Source organism: Schistocerca serialis, chromosome 1 (genome assembly GCF_023864345.2).
Source record: "Schistocerca serialis cubense isolate TAMUIC-IGC-003099 chromosome 1, iqSchSeri2.2, whole genome shotgun sequence".
In the NCBI taxonomy this organism is placed as follows: domain Eukaryota; kingdom Metazoa; phylum Arthropoda; class Insecta; order Orthoptera; family Acrididae; genus Schistocerca; species Schistocerca serialis.
In genome coordinates this window covers 779,597,664-779,616,774 of record NC_064638.1, presented here as the reverse complement: position 1 = coordinate 779,616,774, position 19,111 = coordinate 779,597,664, and the positions used below count along the sequence as shown (strand labels likewise).

General features: G+C 42.9%; 1 protein-coding gene across 19 annotated transcripts in view; it reads right to left on the bottom strand.

Moving 5' to 3' along the window:
* The window catches only part of LOC126483260 (longitudinals lacking protein, isoforms H/M/V-like), a 454,209-nt gene that overhangs the window by 317,323 nt on the left and 117,775 nt on the right, over nt 1–19,111 (bottom strand). For all 19 annotated transcript variants that reach the window (XR_007587741.1, XM_050106609.1, XM_050106611.1 and 16 more), the window contains one exon: nt 277–396. Coding sequence is in view for 18 of the 19 variants with exons in the window: in XM_050106609.1 (XP_049962566.1) it covers nt 277–396 (120 nt within the window). In the remaining variant the exon portion in view is untranslated. The remainder of the gene's footprint in view (nt 1–276; nt 397–19,111) is intronic.

The window sequence follows — 19,111 nt, the reverse complement described above, 5'->3', positions numbered from 1 at the left end:
AATCTGTTCATCTTTCCTCTTGAGCTCTATTTATTATTATTATTATTATTAAATACCACCTCTTTCCTATGTAAGATGGAGATTAGTTGTCTACATCTTTATGCCATTATCTGCTGTACTGTGTATTTCACTGATACGAGCCTAATATGATTTTTATGAATATTTCATGGAAAATTTCTTCCACTTTTTTGATGACAATATAGTGTTGTAGACAGTGGTTTAAGTCCCCATTACCACAGCTATTAGTAGAATACTCAACAAAGCTTTTCATCCTACCTTGACTCGCACTCTGCACTGAAACAACTGAAGTTTCAGACACCTGTCCATGGCGTGAGATGGAAGAAGGGTGAATCAACTGACTCTGTGCTATTGCTGGGGTACTGTTTCCATTTCCACCTATTAAGTGTGATAAGCAAATATTAATTAAAAGAAATATTCCAATAAGTAGAATGCAAATGCGTACTTCTAAGCAATACATAGATACTGTACAATTACTCATATTGTATTTCAAGGTGCAATAAAAATGCCATAAAATGGAAGTTCAATCAACCCTCTGTCAGAATTTTCTAACCGCTATATTCTTTTGTAAGCAATATGGTTTCACTGCGACAAGCAAACTGGAAGTTACAACTTTTTCTCACCAAGCTCACAAGTAGAGATGACTCCATGAATATTTTATAGTAGCATATTTTATAGTATATCATGCTCTTTGGAACCTAAGTAAGGAAGATCAATGCTTTAAAGTCCCTTCAAAGGAAACATCATGAGGACAGAGCGTATGCTCAGATTAGGGAAATGTTGGGGAAAGAAACTGGCAGTTTCCATTTCAAGGGAACTGACCCATAATTTGCCTTAAGCAATTTATGGAAACCACAGAAGCCTATCTCTGGATGGCTGGGCAGGGTCTTGAATCATTGTCATCCCAAAGATGAGTCCAGTGTCTTCACTGATGACACACACCACATCACTCAGTCTTGAAAATCTGAACATCAGTTTCTATCCCAGGTGATGATAAAAAATATTATGACTGTAATAATACTAAATATATATTGCATTTTCTAATGAAAAAATAATTTCTAAAGATCAAATTTTTTATCCAGTATCTTACCTACAATAAGCACTGTAAAGTATTTCAGAATAGTAGTTATACGTCTACATCTATTCCTCTTGGAGTATACATTCCCAGTATTTGTTCAGAATCCTGTAGCACTATTGTGCCTGCAAAATGAATCCTTGATGAAACTGTTGTCCTTCTTTTCATCTTCTTTATCACTTTAACTGAGAACGTGTAGTATTACTCGAACTAATGTACTGTAAGCCATTCCTTATATAAATGCATTATGCTTCCTTAGAATTCTTCAAAATAATCTCAATCTGGCATTTTCCCCACAGCTGGTTTTATGTGGCCACTGCACTGACATTTTCCGCCTTACATAGTGTCACTTTCAGTTACTCTAGTAAGTTACTCCAAGATATTTTATGCCTACTACTGTTTGCAGTGATTTTTGTCAATAGTGTAATCAAAACACAACTGGTCCTCTGCCTATCTATGTGCAATATTTTACATTGATTTACATTGGGGATCAACCACCTGTCTCTGCATGTGATAGTATAAATCTGCATTGAATGCCTTCTAGAAACCTGGAAATACATCATCAACCTTAATATTTCTATCTACTACCTTCTGGATCTCACAGGCAAACAGAGGAAATGAGTTTTGCACATTTGCTGTTAGTAATGTCCGTGTTGAATCTGAGAAGTTTTGATCCCTAAACAGGCCATAATACAGGAGAATAAAATGTATTCCATAATTTTACAATGGATTGAATATATCAGCCTATAATCATGTATATAATCATACGCATCCATCTGACCCTTCTTGAAAACAGGAACACATTGCACCTCTTTCCGATTGCTTCGTACCGTTTACTGCTCCAGCATATAGTGTCTTACAGGTATCTCTACAGATTTGGATAACTTTCCTTTGATGAGCAATTTTGGTTCAGTATTTGTTCTGTGTTTAATTATTTAAAAACAGGAATATCAGTGTTTGCCCAATTATTGAACAGAAGAACTGTATTACAATTTTCTTCAATGAAACAGTTTCAAAAGACTGAACTCTCAATATTTTAGTCTTTGTACATCATCTTCTCTTTCTGTGCCAGTATGATCACTGAACGACTGAACAAATGATTTTGATCTGGTTACCAACTTTACACAAGACCAAAATTGCTTAGGATTTTTAATCAGAACTGTCAGCAACATAAAGCATGGCAGGTCATTCCCAGCCCTCATAACTTTGCTCAGCACATACATGTCTATGGTGCTTTAAATTTTATCCATTTATACTCTGCACCACCATCTCCAAAGACGAATAATAGTGTTCAGTACATAGATAATTTACAATACGTTTCCTGTCACATTTGCTAAGCAAAACTATTTTCCTAGCTTTCCTAACATCTTATCATCTCTTTTAATATACCTATGATGGTAAGCATCACACAGATTATTTTGCATTCAAAATCTGTAATAAGTTCATTAAACATTATTGAGTTCATAAATACACCACCACCTTTGGCGTCGAGCCTATTCTTGCAACATATACACCACCTGAATTTAAGATTCTGATGCTGTTCACTTCAGATTTCAGTTAGTTTTCTGTTTCTACTACAAGTTGTCTTCACTACCTCTGATAAGTGAGGCTATTTGTGGAAATTTTGTTAGGGATGCTCTGCTGTAGACCAATACAACATTAACACTTTTTCTTTCCACTCTACAAGGATGAATGTTTTTGTCTGTGATTAGCATGGCTGATCAACTCCTTTCTCTGATTACAGCATATAATTAATCATCAAGCCCAAGCAAGGTCTCCTAAACTAAAACCTAACTCCAAACATATTCTGCTACCTTTTTAACAGCTTCCTTCATGCAGTTCATGCCTAATTTATTGAAAAGGACTCTATTATTCAGCACCCAATAGCAGAGGTTGAGAAATCTGCAGCTGAGATTGTCTGAGTGTCCCTGGCTTAACCCTTGGCTCCAAACCAGAGGACGTCAGTCAGTTCTGGCCCTGATATAGTAAACAGTGAATCGTGCTTCCACCTTGAGGGTAAGGCTAACTGTCTGTACCAATTCAGCCATGCATCTAAAGAAGCCAAGAATAGCCTGAGAACCCAGATTGTAGGTGTTGTCTGAGCTAAAATGGGCTATGATTCACAGTCTGTTCCTTTCAGTGCATTCACTAGGTGCCAAAAGAGTCTCTCCCACATCTCAGAGGCAAACACACAGCAAACATATCAAGTGTAAAATTGCCTTCCTTCCTGACCTGACTACTACTTCCCTAAGAGCCTCCATTATCTGCATATCGCTGGAGTTCACAATAACCAAACTATTACTCCCTCCATTATTGTATGGACTTGCAGAAAAATTTGCCACAGGTCCAATATATGAGATATCCCAAGCTGGCTTGGATGTGACATCAACACTGAATAGTACTGCTCAATGGGACAGTTGTAGAGCAAGTACCTATGTTTTCCATCTGGCCAGAGAGATGTGAACCCACAACAGTTCACTAGTTGATATCAGGTGAGAACTACTTGGTCAGATTGTGTGCATCAGACGGTGCAGCAACATCAGAGTACTGGGGCATCAGAGGTGCCACAGCTTCTGATGCAGGTACCCCAACATTACTCCTGCCCAGGGAAGCCACCAGAAGCCTGCTGACTGTGGCCTATGCTGTTTCTGGACAGAAATTGCCCTTGTGTTCACACACTAGGCAGCTCTAATCAACACGACATTATACACACATTAAGTAGCAGCATAAGGTGCTAAAAACCCAGAATGAAATGCTAATAACAATAGTATGGCACGAGGTCTTGCAGAAGTACACTATATCTCCACAGCTTCATTTGAATAGAGTGATGGTTAAAAAGCATCAAGTATATGGTCATATCACAGCCACATACTCACAAAAGTAATGTGTGCAGAACTGGGTAAATGAAGCTTAGAGCCATGTAGATTGAAGACTGTCATATCCACTAATATGGAGTACATGATGGCCCCACAGTAATTAACCATCCAACACACTGGTTGAATTTGTAAACTGAGAGTAGATGACGACATTTCAGTTAGTTAAAAACTCTGTTCAAAAACTTCTGTTTGTTTAAAAGCATAGTTGTAAACATTGCCTACTAGCATTAATTCAAAACTATCACATCTACAAGTCAGAAAAGAACAGCGTGGTGCTGCTAGATCATCTCTTGACTACTTATATTTACTTCCACATGAAGTCTCAAAGCTTATAGTGTTATTAAAGGAAGTGTCACTCATCATTCATAAGCAGCAGTTGGTGACAGCACATACAAGAAGTAGGAATGTGTTTAACATAATCACTGAATTACCATGTATTATTACTGTCAATGTCAGAAGGCCTAAACAATTTAAGATAAATAGAATTTTGTATCAGGACTATGTCCTTCAGTTCAGACACCTCTACAATGAATGAGAAAGACGTTACAAGTTGAAATCCCACTTTCAGCATTCCAAAACTTTGAGGTAACTACAAGAGAAGATGATATTCAAATTCATACAAATTCAACAAGCACCCAAAAAAATTAAATACAGCCACTTCAATGTGATCACTAGTAGTATGAATTCATACAAGAAAATAATGTGCAATTCATGGTTTTGTTCTTGTTCATATACGGAAAGGCAAGCAACTAATGTCAATAATTATGAATTGTTTGATGCTTGATATGACTTCTTTGGTGAAGATAAACGATTTCATTTATCAGTTTCTGAACTAGAAACAGTACATACTTATAGCAAATTATTCTTGTTACACATAAAGGTGGTGGTGGGGGGGAGTCTGTGACACATGTAAGTCATTTCAATATATCTTGCCATAATTGGCAAATAATGATGAAAGGTTGTTGGAAAAGTTCACTAAATTCAACTCACTCCTAATTTTGTAAAAATCCATTGTGTTTTACTTGAAAAAACAACCAACATAATAAAGCATAGAATTAATTCATATAAAAAAGTCTGAATTCATATTTTTTCTTTATTTCTCTTCACACAACCTAAAATGTTCTATCTTCAGCAGAAACAGATGATGTTAATGATGATCACAATCAAGATCACGTTTAAAATCATAATTGTACCTACAAACAACACAATAAATGGTAACACAGGCTTCACACTGTCAATATATCAGGGTTGGTTAGAGAACACTTTTCTACATAAGTGATGGAATCTACCTCATTCCAACTCCTTGGCACATTCATGAGGTGAGAAGTTCTCTCAGAATGTGCTCGTACAACTGGCAATTCATAAACAAATACTTCAACAAGGCACATCCTTTGGAAGAACTACTACAGGGAGATGCCAAACTTCCCTTGAATAATGAGATGCAAGAAAGATACCTTGTCCTTGAGGGGGCACCAACATATTTCTAGTCCTAGCATTATATGACAAGAATGCCAAGACAGAACTTCACACTGACCTAGTGATTATGGGAGGGGTGCAGTTCTAGTGCAAATTCGGGAAGGTGCTAAAAAGGTGAAAGCTTATGCTTACAGAGTACACTCCAAGTCTGAAATCAACTACTCTACAACTGAGAAAGAGTGCATTGTAGTTGTCTGGGCTGTTAACAAGTTCCAGCCATATTTATCTGGCAAAATATTCACCATTGTGACATATCCCTATTCTCTATGCTGGCTGATTAGCTTGAGGGCCCATCAGTTCGACTGGTGTGAGAGCCCAGAAGCCTCTGGATTACGGCGTTATGGAGGTGTACAAAATCAGATGCAAAGGCAAGCATGCCAACTGCCTTTAAAGGAATCCTTTAGCAGAACACAGCAGAATACATGAAATCACAGTCGTCACAGTATTAAATGACATTGCTGGTGAAGAGAGGGGTGACCCAGCACTGCTGAAAACTGTAGAAGCTTTGGAGGAGGAGAATCAAATCAATGGAGAATTCCAATTAATGAATGGAACAATGTACAAGAGGAACTATTACACAATGGGGCAAAACGATTGCTCGTCATCCCAGCTCATCTACGGCCAGCTATCCTGGAGTATTACACGATGCTCCAAAATCTGGTCACATGAGATTCATGTAAAATCTACACACAATGAGACACAGTTGTCTCTGGGGAGGTCTCTATCAATCCGTTAGACATTATGTGAGCCACTGCAGGGAATTCCAGCGATGGAAGCATGTGCCGCACTTTCCTCTGGGGCATCTGGCACCAATTCAGCCTGCGGCAGTGCCTTTCCACCAAACTGGAATCGACCTCTTTGGGGAGGTTTCCAAAGTCGATAAATGGGAATTGGTGGATAACAGTCTGCACTTGCTACCTCATCCACTATGATGTTATCAAAACTGTGAAGACTGCTGATGCTCTGGAAATTGCAAAACTCCTTGTAGAATACATAATTTTGAAGCACAGAGCAACCCGTCATGTCCTGGAAAAATTTTCCACTTGAAATTAGTATCACAGGTAATTTCACTTTGTGACATCACCCACAAGATGACAACGGCCTACCAAACACAAGCGTATGGCCTTAAGGTGATGTTGGCTGACATGCTCTTGATATATATTGATACCAAACAGAGAGACTTGGTATGGATTTTTATGGTTGCGTGGAGAGTGGGACTAACAGAAAAGTTACTAAAGCACTCCTTTGGGCCATATCATGTCCTATGTAACTTGTTGCATGTCACATATGAAGTCAAGGATTACGATCTTTCATCAAGAAGAAAAAACAGAAGCACAGAGACATCGTCCATGTCCTCCACATGAAAACCTACTATAGTCCTGAGGAAGATAACAATGATGGGGGCCTCTTGTTCTAGAAAACTAAAGACCTGCTCAATGACCACAAGGTTTTGGTGCATAATAGTGAAGAGGATGTGACAACACAACTACAGTGCAAGAATGTATTAGGCAGGACTAATGGCCATATCAGGAACCAAGTTGCTATAGTCGGATCCAATGAGAACATCTGAAACAGCATGTTACTTTTTCCCCAAGAGAGATAGCAATGCCTTGAGCTGTGGTGCCCACAGTGTGGCATAGCAGTTAGCACCAATGGCTGGTGTGCTGCTTGTCACCAGTTCATTGATTTTTTGTAGGGCTAGAATTTTCTCAGGTTTTCAGCAAGATCTTTCGCTACAGTATGATGGTGGAAATTGTTGTACGCTTTGCACATTAATCTTTTTACAGATGCAGGAATTTCTACAAAATTTTGCCTGTCACCATTTCTGGAACCTTTTTTGAACCGGGAATGCAACAGCCTCTGCTTTCTGAGCATTTTCTGAATTTTGATTAAACTACGGTGGTCTTTTCTGCCTTTAATTTACTTACTCAGCATATACCTCTCCAGAGGTTATAATTCCTCCACATCTATCATATCAGAACTAAATGATGTCCATGCAATGTCTAAATAGGATGCTAATAACTGCTTTCTGATCATTGAAGCATAAAAACTCTCCTAGCCTTCATGATGGATTTATTAAATTCAGTAATCATCGTGGTGGTGGTGATATCATGACCAATAATATTCTGAATCTCTACTGACTCTGTCGATAAGATCAAGCCTGTTTGTTGCTACAAAATCTAAAATATTTCCATTACATATGAATTGTCAAACTAGCTGCTCAAGATAGCTTTCAGGAAATGTGTTCTGGACTACTTCACAAGACACTCTGCCTCTACTATCTGCAATGAAACCATATATATCCCAGTCTATACTCATAAGGTTAACGTTGCCTCCAACTAATACTGTATGATGATGGTACTTCCAGGTTACTGAGCATAAACTTTCTTCGAATGATTCTACAACTGTTACAGCAGAATTGGGTTGGTACTAAAAACATCTGATAATTAACTTGAATTCACCAAAGTTGGTTACTTGTTCCTAGATGACTTCATAGATTCGCTTTTAACCTCTGCAGACACAATATTTTTGTTGACTGCAATGAATGCTCTTCCCTTCTACAAAACCTTTCCTGTCTTTTCAATAGGAGTTTCTTGAGAGCAGTAAACTCATGAACTTGGTTATGAATACTTCAGCAGTTTACTGTTAACTTTTTACATTTGAAGTGTCTCCACTTTGTACACAATCTAACTACACTTCTCTCTCTGCATCTCAGTGAGAACTCTGCTACATGAACAGTTGCTTTCAATGTGTAATGCACTCCTGACCTATTCCGCAGCCACATGTACAAACTGAGGATGGCCTCAGAACCCATACAGCAGCTATATTGGTGCCTACATGAGCCACAGCTTGAGGATGACTGCAGCCTGCACTCTCAATATCCACAGGCAGGGCCTTCTCGGACAAGTTAAGGCCACAGCAGCATACTGAGTGCAAACTGGACTTCCTTCCAGCCCTGCATATTATTTCCTTAAGGGGCTCCCTACTGTATCTAACAAAGGAGCTGCTGATAACTAGCAAACCCGTCACCTGTTTGCTTGCTCGGACCCTGCTAAAGGAGTGGCCACTTGTCCACTCACAGGGTGAATGGGTGATGCCAGATGGCCAGTCCCCACATTGATTCTTCCCCTAACATGGTGGGAATGCTTTACTTACAACCTGCAATTCATCCTCCGGTGTGTGCAAACTCCTGCATCAGATATGCTGCTACACCCTGAGGCAGCAGCCTGTGGACCACCGACCATGGCCAACAGTGTCTTAGGGCATTTGAGAACTGCAGCCAGGTCGTCCTGCATTCGCACATGGCATGCAAGTTCCCTATCCAACCTAAGACCATTATTTGAATGAAAATGATAGGTAAGAAAAAAAGAAGAAAATGAGTGTCCTGGAATTGTATTAAGTAATAAACAAATTCACGGTAATTTCTTAAAAAGGGGGGGGGGGGGGGGGGGTCACACATAAAATGTCAATGTGGTGTGTGTGTGTGTGTGTGTGTGTGTGTGTGTGTGTGTTTCCCTACAAGCTTAAAAAATGGAGTGCATACCGAAGGCTACCAAAGCTCTGTACATTCTAGAGGATTCACATGAGCATGCACACACGTGCAAGCGCACGTGCCCACATGTACACACACACACACACACACACACACACACACACACACACACACACACACACACACACACAACCTAAAAAAAATTATATATTTGAGTCTATCAATTTCAAAATATTTTCAAATGTTTTGATGTGGTTAAAGTTGAAAGACAAGTGCTGAAATGGAGAGAAACTGGCTCCAAACCCTGGCTCATGAAAGACGTAGAGATATATTGAGATATAGAGACAGACTGATGAAAGTAATTGAGTAACAGTAAACAGGATACAGGGTGCATGTTAACAGTGAAGCAACCTTTATTTACTACCCATGTCACATCACTCCATACCAAAATTCCATGTGGCCACTGCTGAACACTTCTTCCCCCATCACCCTTTGACTCCAAGTCCAAGAAACAGTTTTTTATTACACACAAACTTTATTCTAATTAATATTTACATCACTCTTATGGCTCAAAATTCTAAGTAGATCAGAGGTACAGCCACAGGAACAAAAACAATTCTTCTTTTTTAAGAGATATTTTTCATGCCCATGTCCCAAGACTGAGTCTCTGATTTCAGACCAACTCACTGATGATACCACTGCTTTATGGGCTGTTTTTCCTGACACTGTAATCCTTTTCTGGGTGATCCTGTGCATCTACCAGACTGTCAATGCTGCACTTTGAATTTAAAAATGTGACAAACAGGATATGTTCAACATAACAGACACCACATATATAATACTAAGGTGAAGATGACCAGTTGACCACTTCAATGCATATGCACAACATGCTGAAATTCTTAAAGGAATCAGTGAAATGCTGTGAGTAATGAGGATAATGGGCAATGCGCACAACATCTGTAGTGTGTGGATAACTTGAGAATTTGGGTCTGACGGGACGAGCACTACAACGGTACTCTGTGCAGTTGCAAAGACCCATGTGTACGGACGGTGAAATGCTCAGTGCAATGTGGTTCTCCAAACTGATACAGGAATATCAGACAAATGTTGATTGGGAAGTATATAGCCACCTGGTCCCTCCTCCACTTCAGGCATCCCTCGAACAACTCAAGAGCTACAGCAATGACACTGTGATGGGCAATTTACAGCCCAGTGATGGTGGTGGTGATAACAATGTTTTGTGAGCGCACGAAGGCTAGGTCTTTAGCGCCTGTACTAAAATGAGAACTGTGAATAAAAATGTAATGAAAGTCCTGTAAAAAAGTGCCCACGTACTTGCAAAAATCATGTTCTCAAATCCAACACACAACACATTCTGCAACACACTACAACGTCCAGCCTACAAACTAAGGCCAGAGTCCAGACATGTCACAAGATTTTAAAAGTCTGACTACACTCATCTCATCATCAGATAAAATAGAGGGCAGATCCTCACCTAAATTCATTTCTGCCTGCATGTCATGAAATAAAATGCACTGGGCTAAAACGTGGCATATACTGAGTTCACCCCACAGGCTTCACAGACGGGGAGGGCCTCTCACCAGACTAAAAAGCCACATGTGAGGAGACAGTGTACAGTGTGGTGATGGGTCAGGGTTGCCTCATCTCTCTGGAGAGACTGGCAAGAGGATCGCCTCAGCCAGATAGTTGCCTTCACCAACTGCAGCTAATTGTCCGTCACTGCCAGCCACTCCTCCTCTAATAACTCCATGGATCTGTGGTCCACCAGCGAAATGACGTCCTGCAGGGGACTGACACGTCTGTAAAAGTATGTTCCCTGCAGGCTGGTGCAAGCTTTGTCAACCTGTTCATTTCTTCAAACTCCGGTGTGCTCTAGTACCCACCAGAATGAGACCTCCTTCCCTCACCACTATTGGAAGGACAGTTGTTCATGTATGACCCAGGTCAATTTCTCCACTAGATACATGTGCTGCAATGATTGTAGTAGGGGTATTAATGAAAACAGAGCACATGGGAAAGTGTTTGTCCTGAAGACGCCTTATCTGCTTCAATGCCTTCAGGATCACATGGAGCTCTGCAGAAAATACAGTATGGCTATGGGAAGGCAAATAGTAAATGGTAAATTCTGATGACACAGTCAGGTAATATTTCTGTATAGCCAACGGAGACCCCTTGTTGGAGCCATCTGGTATACCCGACAGTAAAACTGTGATGCCTATCTCAAATTTAAAACTGCAATCTTTCTTAAAATTAATTCTGGGCCTCTGAAGGAGTCTAGGTGGAGATCTGCTCCAGCCTTGGTGTAAAACATTAAAACCAGCCACACTCATCTCTAAAAAGCAATCCTATATGTGAATCCCACATGACCTAGTTGCTGTGTGTCAAAAATGAAAGAGTCTTTCCTTTGGTGGCTGAGTAACAGTGTGGTATGCAAAGGTGTATGGTGTGGACAGTGTTTTATAGGCCTATCCCACCATAAGGAGTCGAGACTGGGTGTGAAGAGGTGACTCACCAGCCTGAGCATAGAGGCTCAGTATGGACCTGGTGTCAGAGGCCCCAGTGACTAGCCAAAGTCCTTCATGGTGCATCACGCCTAACATCTTTAAATAACATGTTGTGCAGCTGCACAAACCATGCACCCACAATGAAACTGAGATTGCACGAAAGGCCCCATAAAACCAGAGCAGACAAGTTCAGTCTGTTCCCAATGAATTGTGGCTAAGATATTTTAAAATATCTGAGGGCTTTCAGGGAGTGTCTTTTCAGTTCCTGAAAGTGTGGCAACCATGTAAGCTTTGAGCCAAATTTGTGGCCCAGAAACCTAACCATGTCTTTTATATTATGAACAGTTTCTCTCATCTGCAACTCAGGAATGTTTAAAACTACATAGGAATGGTTAAATAGGATGCACACAAACTCTACAGTTGAGAATTTAAAAACACTCTTTCCCAGTCATTCATCCAACTGACAAAGAGTCAGCTGCAACTGACGAGTAGTTGTTGCAGGTCTAGAAGAGTACAAGAGGCAGAGAAGTCCTCTTGGGTGACATGTTCTCTGCTCAACATGGTCTAAGGGAACAACACTGATTCAATATCCAAAATAGCAGGGCAAAAGGAAGGACCGTATAAAGATGGGAAGTCATCCTCGAAAACCCCATTTACGGAGCTATCAAAGGATAATGTGATGCAAGTAGTATTGAAGCCTTCTTGATGTCACAAAATATAACAAGGAGGTGATGGCAGCACAGGAAAGGTTGATGTACAGCTGCTTCACGCAAAGGCAGGTTATCAAATGTGGAGCAATACCTCCTGAACCCAGACTGAAAGAGCCAGACAAAGCAGCAGTTGGCCATCCACTCCAAGGAGTTTCCCACATAATTTCTGTGGGCAATACTGTGATAACTACTTGGATATGTTCTGTCCTCCCCAGGTAGTTAAAGTGGAATTAAAATGGCTTCTTGCCACAAATCAGGAAAGTGACCTGACACCCAAATGAGGTTAAAAAGGATGAGGAAGATTGCTACACCCTGTAAGTTGCTGTAACATACTACAACGGATCCTGTCATGGCCAGGTGATGAGTCACAAGCTGCAGCTAATGTAGAATACAGCTCCCACATGCAGACAGGACAACTGTATTTTTCATCAGTGGTGGAACTGAAGTCCCGACTGCCCCTCTCAGCACCCACTCTGCAGTGATGGGAAGCTGAATCCTACTGGCAGTGGCAGTAACTGTGACAAAACAGGACACCACAGACCAGGCAGTATGTCTCAGAGTGGTCTGGAGACTTCCATTCCGCATTACATTTAACCCTCACTAACTGAAAGGCTGAGAAGTTCTCTCCAGTTGGTCAGCACTTGAAGCTATGCAGTGCCATCCACCTGGACCCAATCGCAGTGCAGCATTCATTGCACTACCATTGGACAGGTTGCCTTTTCTGATGGCCTGAAGACTACAGAATGAGTGCTTCAATGACATGGTGGATCATTTGGGTAACATGATCCAGCCATTTCCTGGATGCTATCACAGTATTCAAACAAATCAAGCTGGTTGTAAAGCATCAAACTGCCCTAGAAAGCATCCATTGGGGAGGACATCTTTTGGGCACCACTCCGTCTTACAGGTGAATCCAGAAACACTCCGTCTGACAGGTGAATCCAGATTGGAAAGTGGTCACCTAAGTGCAAGCCATTGACAATTTCCCACTGAGCAGTGTGTGCAAGGGCTGGGGAGCATATTAAGAGATCGGTGGCAGTGAATGACCCGGAAGCACTTCTGAAGTGCATGTTCTGCCCCATGTTTAACAAACAAACACATTAGAAGAAGAGAAACCTCTCAATTGCTCTACACCTATAGCAGGTGGTTGCAGAGTATTATGTTCATTAAAATCACCATACTGAACAAAGGCATTGGGGACCACAGTAAAGTCATGGAGAGCCTCTTCACCTAGCAGCTCATGTGGGACAGGCAAAGTGAACATATCATCAACTGATGATGCACATGTACCGATACAGTGACTCCTAGTACACTGATTGTGAGGGGGAGAAGTGAGGAGTGGCAAGCATCATTGATGAAAATAGCCACTCCTCCTTTAGCTCTCTCTCCACTAAGGTCTCCGTTCATGTGGAGAATGTACCCATGTAGCATCTTCTCAGAAAGTTTAAAATGTCTCTTGAAAACAGACACACTTTGGTCCCTCCTGAGTTAACATGTGCAGTTCCTCCACATGTCCTCAAACCATTCAAGTTCCACTGCAGTATGGAAGCCACTTTAACAGTGACATTTTCCTTTGTCTTTCGCCTTGCAATTCCTCGGTGGTGAGGAGATTGTGTTAGGACAGGGCTGTGGCAGACCTGAGGGACTCGCCAGCTCCCTCTTCCATCTGGAAGAAGTCAATGTCCATACCACCAAAACATGATCATCGTCTGATCCATCAGACAGGACCAAGGTTGCACAGACTGATCGCTTCAGACATGAATGTTTTGCCTTGATGGTTTTTGGTCTCAGCTTGGATTTTGGGGACAATGGCAAGACCGTTTTGACAGAAATAGGTTGCTGGGTCTCATCTACTGTCTGTCTGTAATGAAGGTCCGTTATCTTTCCTGACACTAGGCTCTGAAGTCAATACTACTGCTGAGATGGATGGGCTGGACTGTTGAACCACTGATGCAGGCCTACAGCTGCATTTACACGTGCAGCCAGAGGTCCCCTGATCAACTGCCAAGTTCTGGGTGCCAACACTAGTTTTCTGCACAAGGTGCTTCAATGTTGAGGCAAATGACTGCACGAAAGTTGGTGGCTGCAAGGCCTTAGATGCCTTCTTCACATCAGAGTATGAGAGGTGTTGTATCGCTCTAATCTCCTGGGTTTTCTTCTCTTTTGTGAAGACATGACATTTTTTGCTCCAAATGGGATGAGCTTGGGAGTAATTGACACGTATGGGCAGGCAGTACATTGAATGCTGGGTTCACTGGCAATGGAGTTGCATCTTCCACACATAACCTGATCATTACAACCCATGGTGGTATGACCAAAGCATTGATATTTAAAGCAGTACATTGGGTTAGATAGTGGAGAAAAACATATGCAATATATGCAGGAGGCTTTGGTAAACTGAAAGTCAGAATAAAAGATGCAGACTTCTGGAGTTCACCGTTAATCCATTTTATAACATGCTATTCTTCAGTACCCCTTATGCTCATCCACTCCGGGTGCAGTTCTTTGGTACCCATATCCATAATGTCCTAGCACATCACAACTCCTTTGCAACAATTGAGCACAGTGTGGAGCTTATTGTTGACAGGATGTTCTCCAAATAATTTAGCATTCAATAACTTGTTTACTTGATTAGCCAGCTGTGTCTTGCTCTGAAGCAAGCCATTATGGAGCCTATTGATAGAGTTAAGGCACCACACCAGTCCCTACAGAGCTTTATAGATGTAGAATGATGACAGCTTTTCAAACAAACCTTCTATATGCTTTAAAACAATAAATAAATTATTAAGCACAGAACGTGGTCTGTTACTAAGATTGCTGCATTCAAAGGCGTCTCTGGCAGACTAGCCACATGAGGTCTCTTTGACGTTTGGGTGTAGAAGAAACTGATTTAGGCTTCATGGAAGTGCCACAAGCAGCTAGGGAATTAAATGTCCACCCACACAGAGCACCGCTGCCTGGGTAAGCCTTATACAACTTAGGTGTCAAGGTTTCCCAGAGGTCGCCAGCTAACAAATGTTCTGCCTCAACGGGCACTTATCTCATCGATATGCAGCATACCGTGTTCTTTATAGATGTTTTTACTATCCTCATGATCAGGCAGTCAAGCCAAGATACCTGTTCCCTGTGGCATACAACATTCGACTGCTGCATCAAACAGTCGTAACTGAGGCAAGAGGACTGGCAGTGCTTATCAGCTCAAGAACCCCAGGGTTACCAAGCCCGAACCCATAAAATGAATTCTGAACCCCTGAGGGCTTTACTGTGCAAGACCAGCACCAGAGAGCCTCACTTAGAGCATGCTACCTTGTGGTTGATGCAGCATGAGCTATGAGCAATCTTGGGTTTGATCTTTCTAATGCCCTGGGGTTTACTGCCAGTATCTAACTGTCACACCTAGCTCATACCTGTGGGGTCTTTATTCCAAATATGAATCAGTTTTCTCACGCACCCCAACCAGTGTCACAGGATTTGAGGCACATGTCGCATTCTTCCCCTTGGCTATGCCCCCCTTCTTTACAGCACACAATGTTCAATGTTCCTTTTGTGCTGCAAGATAAGCTTCCGTGCAAGCTCCAATGCTTGCAGGATGAGGGCATGTTGACCCCAGTTCCAACAGTCAGTGGAAAACGGAAGGGTCAGCTAAGGATTTTTGGAGACTTCAAAACCATGACTGACATCCAGTCCCTCACTGATGCCTACCCTATACCTAAAGTAGAAGGCATCATGGCACACCTTGCCAGCAGCAAGATCTTCACAAAACTTGATTAGTGAGGTATGTGATGCGTATCTCCAAACTCCTACTAGATGAGATGTCAGAAAACATTGTGGTCATCAAACATTCCATTTTGACTTTTCTGATATAATTGGCTCCTCTTTGGCATTGCAAGTGCAGCAGCTATCTTTCAACACTACTTAGAGCATCTTAGGTGAGAGGTGATGGGGACAGCCAACTACTTACATCAGATTGTTGTTAGTCATTAAAATGCTCAAGATTTAGGCGCCTACCTCAAGTGCTTATTTGATGTTCTCCAGTGGGAAAAGTGTAACAAGGACAAATGCTGTTTTTTTTTTTATCAAAAGTAGAGGATATGTACGCGTATGAAGTGTGTCAGGGATGCAGCTCACACCGCATTACATCCAGGCCATCCAGCCCCCAACAATGCCAAAAAAATAAAATCCAGGCTTGGACAACTCAGCTAATATAGAAAATTCACTCCTCACATGGCAGACATCGCTCAACCATTTCACCAGCTGCTGCAGAAAAATGTTAAGTGGAAGTGGATTCCTGCATGAGACATGGCTTTCTGGGATCTCAAACAAGCTCTTCTTCGCTCAACATGTCTCACAGCCTATGACCTTTCCAAGTCCTTAATTGTGGCAGAAAAATGCATCAGTCTATGGCTTGAAGTCCACATGGATGACCAAGAAGATGTGGTGGCCAGCTTCCCCTCAAATTCGTCAGTCATAACCCACTGATCTTTAGATGACCGAATTATCTGGGAATTAATTTGATTAACGGACTATGGTTGGCCATCAGACCACAAACAAATGGACCACCTGGAAGTTTCAGGGGGACAATGGCCACACCTGAGTGGTGACTCTACAAGCCCTCAGACAATGCATGCTTACTTTCCTCCACGAAGGTCACCTGGGAATAGTCCTGATCAAACTACTGGCTCACCAACATGTATATTGACATGTGGAACAATCGGGTCTACTGCCGGATGTTTGTGTCACTCTGGCATAATATTTCGGCCACGTAACTCGTTGCCTTCTTCAGGTACTACCTGAGACTGCCGTGTTGGAGGATCTTCTCCAGTTTTTATGCCCAGAGGGCGCTGGGTGCTCTCTTTGCCGTCCGCGCCCACCTGGCGCTGCTTGTACTGTGTTGTCTCTTCCACGGTGTTCCCTCGGACGTCTGTGCCCGACTTGGGCGCCATCTGTGCCAGCTCTCTGAGGCCTGTCCTGTGTCGGGCATTCCGTTCGCCATCCGTGCTCGCCAAGTGCTGCTCCTGAGGTTTTTACCACTCCCTTGTGCTCCCACGCACGTCCGCGCCCGGCTCGTCCACCATCTGTGGTCGTGGCAGTTGTCTGGGGCCGGACCCGCATGTGGCGTTCTGTTCGTGGTCCGCGCCCACTTGGCGCTGCTCCCGAGGTGTTGGCACTTCCCTGGTGCTCTGACGGACGTCCACGCCTGCCTAGTCCACCATCTGCAGTTGTGGCAGCTGTCTGAGGCCCGTCTCACGTCGGGGGCTCTGTTCGCGGTCCACGCCCGCCTGGCGCTGCTTGTAAGATGTTGTTTCTTCCCCGGTGCTCCCTCGGACGTCCGCGCCCGACTTGGTCTCCATCTGTGGCAGCTCTCTGAGGCCTGTCCTTTGTTGGGTGCTCCATTCGCGGTCCACGCCCGCCTGGCGCTGATCCTGCGGTGTTGGCACTTCCCTGGTGCTCCGACGGTCGTCCGTGCTCGGCTCGTCCATCATCTGCGGTCGTGGCGACTGTCAGAGGCCCGTCCTGCGTCGGGAGTTGCGTACGCGGTCCGCACCCGCCTGGCGATACTCCTGCAGTGTTACTACTTCTTGAGGAGTTTGTTGGTTCATTTCGTTGAGCCCTGATAAGCTCCAGGGCTGGACTCCACGCCGAGCTGAGCTGGTAACTGCTGTCTCGGTTTATTAGGTTGTCTGTGACCTTGATCTCGATGGCCTCCTTTATGACACTGTCCCAAAATCTTGGCGTCTGTGTCACAATTTTGGTGTTGTTATAGTCCATTGAGTGGCCGAGCTCCAGACAGTGCTCCGCTATGGCAGATTTTGTTGCCTGTCCGAGTCTGGTGTGCCTCTGGTGTTCTTTTCACCTGATGTCCACCGTCCTGGTTGTCTGGCCAATGTATGACTTTCCACAGTGGCACAGGATGTTGTAAATGCCTGGTTTACATAGCCCCAGGTCGTCCTTCATACTCCCTAGCATGGTCCCAATTTTGGAGGGTGGACAGAAGATACTCTTTATATCATATTTTGAAAGAATGATCTTTGCAGAAATAGGTCCAGCATATGGCAGGTATGCCACCTTCTTCGCCTCCTCTGGCTCCTCTTGTGTACCCTGTGGTTGACTGGTAGTACGAAGTGCCCTTTCGATGTCTGTGGAGAAGTATCCATTTCTGCTGAACACCAGCTGTAGATGTTCTATCTCTGTGGCCAGACTTTCCGTATCTGACAGAGCTCGAGCCCTGTGAACTAATGTTTTCAAGACTCCATTCTTCTGTGCGAGGTGGTGGCAGCTACTGGCTTGAAGGTATAAGTCAGTGTGGGTGTGCTTACGATACACACTGTGCCCCAAAGTGCCATCTGCCTTCCTCTTGACCAGGACATCCAGGAATGGGAGTTGTCCATCCTTCTCTAGCTCCACAGTAAATTTTATACTTGGGTGGTGTGAATTTAGATGTTCCAAAAAGTCATCTAGCTTCTCCCTACCATGGGGCCAAATGACAAAAGTGTCATCAACGTACCTAAGAAAGCACTTGGGTTGGTAAGTGGCTGATGCAAGTGCCTCCTCTTCATACCTTTCCATGAAAAGGTTGGCTACCACAGGTGATAAAGGGCTGCCCATTGCCACTCCTTCCGTTTGCTCATAAAATTGACCCCCATAAAGAAAATATGTTGAGGTCAGTACATGCTTGCACAGGTCGAGCAGGGCACCATCGAACTTCTCTCCAATGATATTGAGTGAATCGGTGAGTGGCACTCGTGTGAAGAGCGACACCACATCGAAACTGACCATGATGTCAGAGTCCACGATGTGTAGCTGCCTTAGCCATTGTAGGAAGTCCTCCAAGTTCCGAATGTGGTGTGCACATTTGCCCACATATGGTGCCAATATCTTCTTCAGGTATTGTGCAGTGAGGTATGTCGCTGCGCCGATGTTACTGACAGTAGGTCGAA